The 3,073-nt window shown below is 57.7% G+C and overlaps 1 protein-coding gene across 1 annotated transcript in view; it reads right to left on the bottom strand.

Moving 5' to 3' along the window:
* Nucleotides 1–1,079: 1,079 nt before the first annotated feature.
* EMH_0053980 (uncharacterized protein) overlaps nucleotides 1,080–3,073 on the bottom strand; it is a gene marked incomplete at both ends in the record, with an annotated part of 4,050 nt that continues 2,056 nt past the window's right edge. The window contains 3 exons of the mRNA XM_013497060.1: nucleotides 1,080–1,536; nucleotides 1,845–2,348; nucleotides 2,554–3,038. Coding sequence (XP_013352514.1) covers nucleotides 1,080–1,536; nucleotides 1,845–2,348; nucleotides 2,554–3,038 — 1,446 coding nt within the window. The remainder of the gene's footprint in view (nucleotides 1,537–1,844; nucleotides 2,349–2,553; nucleotides 3,039–3,073) is intronic.

Below are 3,073 nucleotides of genomic sequence, written 5' to 3'. Positions count from 1 at the left end.
GAGTGAAGCGAGTGGTCGGGGGCCACTTGGGGAGGAAGAAGAGCGTCGTTGACTTGCTGCTGCGCTCTGAGATAGATGCTGTTGCCGTTTTTTCTAGACCCCATGAAACAGATAACCCAACAGAGGCTTCTTGTCTGCGATCACAGCTTGTCGCTGCNTCAGTCTGCTGTCTGCCGCCCCCATCACCGCAATGCACAAAATACTGCTGCAGCAGCTTCGTGCAGCAGCCAGAATGGAGGAATTTTCCTCGCTGTAGCACTTAGAGCCTGGTGGAACTTTCCCAATAGTCCTACCTATTCACAGCCAGCTAGCCGTAACTAGCCGCTGGCAAGCCAGCTAGCTGCAGATGCAGCTAGCAAGGCGTGCTCCAATGGCTGAAGGCACCGTCAGTCAGTTGAGGCCCACGAAGAAAGCAATTCATATCCGCCACAGTTAAGTATTCATCCCTTTTTAACAGCCTAAAGAAGAAGGCTAACGATCCCAATTATTGTCCTCCCACGTCTCCGTCTCGATCACAGGTCTAGTTTAAAAATGCCTCCTGACTTGCCTGCAGGCGCAATGGTGCGGTGATGCTCACTGAGCACACAAACAAAAGTGCTACAAGAACCAGACGCAGCAGCTGCTAGCAGCAGTTGCTGCGCTGGTGAGGAGAGAACCTTGCGGTGAATTCAGTTCTTCGCCGAAGGAGCTGCATGCCTTCATGCAAGAAACGCTCGAGAAGCTGGGGTGTACAGACTGGCACCTTTACCCCCCCTTGCACAGAGAGGCCCCTCGATGCTCTGCTGCGTCGTGCTGCATTTGTTCAAAGTGTACGCAACACCTCAGGCCTCCTGCAGCAGCAAACCTCATGCTCAAGGGAAGAGAGGCATTCGTCGGGGTCTTCCCACTATCTGCTGCTCCCTTGGCAGACGTCGCATCCTTCTGACGCGGAGCCTCACTTATAAGCCGGCCCAGAAACACCGGCAGGGCCGAAGTACTGACACACGAGGCAGGCCACACAACTGCAGCGCCAGCACTAGCGGGAGGAGCAGCAGCAGAAAAAGCTACAAGGTCTGCTGCTGGACGACCTACGGGTCCTCTCAGTTGCGGCGGCGGCCTGAAGAACGGCGTCTGCCGCCGCGGTGCTTCCTTCTGGGCCCCGTTTGTTCGCCTGGGGCAGCTACAGTTGGGGATTGACTCTGCTGCTGCTGTTGCTGCTGTTGCTGCTGTTGCTGATGGGAAGGCGCTGGCTCATCGGCGGGCATGGTGTCGTCTAGAAGCAGCGGAGGTCTTCCGTTGGCTTCTACAGGTCCAGCTACTCGGCGGATGACTGCCGGCTGCTGCGCCAGCGGAGCCCCTCTCACAAAGAGAGAAGGGGGCGTTGCTCCTACTTGAATGCTCTCTTGGGAGGAGCTGCCGGAGGTATCCGCGTCATAGGGCCTTTCGTCTGCATAGTTGCCGCAGCCTTTGCAGTCTTTTGGGCACGGGGTGTCTAGGGAGCTCTGCGATTCTAGCCAGACCCAGGCGGCTCTCTTGCTCTGTCCCTCTGGCTGCCTTCTAGGAACAGCAGGGACAGGAGTGACAGGGCGAGGTGGTGCAGCACGAGCTGTTTGTGCTGGAGTTTTNTTCTAGGAACAGCAGGGACAGGAGTGACAGGGCGAGGTGGTGCAGCACGAGCTGTTTGTGCTGGAGTTTTGGGGGCATCCTCAATCATTTTTCGTGCTGTGCGGCTGTAGAACAAATCCCAGAAAGCTTCAGGGCTAGCAGGTGTGGAGGGTGCAGCAGAGGATGGGCGCCGATTCCGTCCAGCAGCTGCTGTTTCTGTCACTGCAAGAGCAGCAGCTCCTGCTGCAGTTGCTGCACACCTCCCCTCAGTGACTTCTCCAATAGATGCAGGTGCGGTTGGTATCCTGCTTCCCGGAATGGGTGAAACGCTCCGAAGAACTGCTCTCAAGGAGGAGTCACCAGCAATCTGCAGCTGCTGTTGCTGTTGCTGCTGCTGCTGCTGCAGCTGCAGCTGCTGATGGTGCTGTTGCAGTTTCACTGGCGCAGCACGGGTTTGCCTGCTTGATCCTGCATGCGCTTTTCTGCCCCTTCCAGATCTCTGTGCTGCCTTGGGCTGGGGGAAGAGCTGGGCCTCAATCTCTCTTGAGCCGCTGCTGCTCTCCGTGAGCCATTCTGCTGAGTCGCCTGTGCCGCTGCAGCTGCTGCTGCTGCCGGGACTGCCGGGCGTCCTGTTTCTGAACTGCTGTCTCGCTGCTGCTCCCCCGGCCTGCCTTGTTTCTGCAGCAGGAGGGGCTCCCCTGGCTGCAGCACGGCCAGTGCGTTCGCTGGCGGCCCGGGGTCCTGGGGCCTCCTGTAGGCTGCCTCTGCCGAAGAGGAGAGACAAATGGAGGGCCTGGCTGTCTGCTGTTCCCTCAGGTAGATCTGCTAGAGATCCTATTCTCTCCAGGAGACTCAAATGCAGGTTTTCGCTGTTGTTCTCCTGGTCAGACAGTTGCTGCCGAATAGACCGTGGGGNAATGCAGGTTTTCGCTGTTGTTCTCCTGGTCAGACAGTTGCTGCCGAATAGACCGTGGGGCTCGGGGAGCTGCATTTGCCCCTTTAGCTGCAGAAGCAGCAGCTTTTGTGTCTGCTGTTCTGCCTGCTCCCTTCTCGCTTGAGGAGGGCTGCTGCGCAGCATCGTCGCAGCACGAAAGCTTCTCTAGTAGAGACAGATGCAGGGTCTCGCTGTCTTCTCCGCTGCTGAGGCGTTCAAGGAGACTGAGGTGCAGTGCCCCGCTGCTGTCTCTGTCTCTCCGCAATAGGGCCTCCTTAATGTCTTTCGGCTCTGTTGAGGCCAAACGCTGCAGAAGGTCGAGCCGCTGCAACGTCTGCTGCTGCAGTGGCTGCTGCTGCCGTGTTTGCTGCTGCCGTTGCTGCTGCTGCTGCTGTTGCTGCTGCGGCTGAGGAACCCTGGGCTCTATCACCAAATCAATGGACAGCAGACGCAGAAGTTCTTGCAAAAAGCCTTCAAAATCCTGGGAGCTGCTGGCAGAGCTTGAGAGCTCCTCGACGACCTGCAGTGCACATACACCTCAGCTCTTATCTGTTA

This window comes from Eimeria mitis, genomic scaffold, assembly GCF_000499745.2.
Source record: "Eimeria mitis Houghton genomic scaffold, Emh_scaff2449, whole genome shotgun sequence".
In the NCBI taxonomy this organism is placed as follows: domain Eukaryota; phylum Apicomplexa; class Conoidasida; order Eucoccidiorida; family Eimeriidae; genus Eimeria; species Eimeria mitis.
Note: the sequence above shows the minus strand (reverse complement) of the source record. Positions and strands in the feature narration are given on the sequence as shown.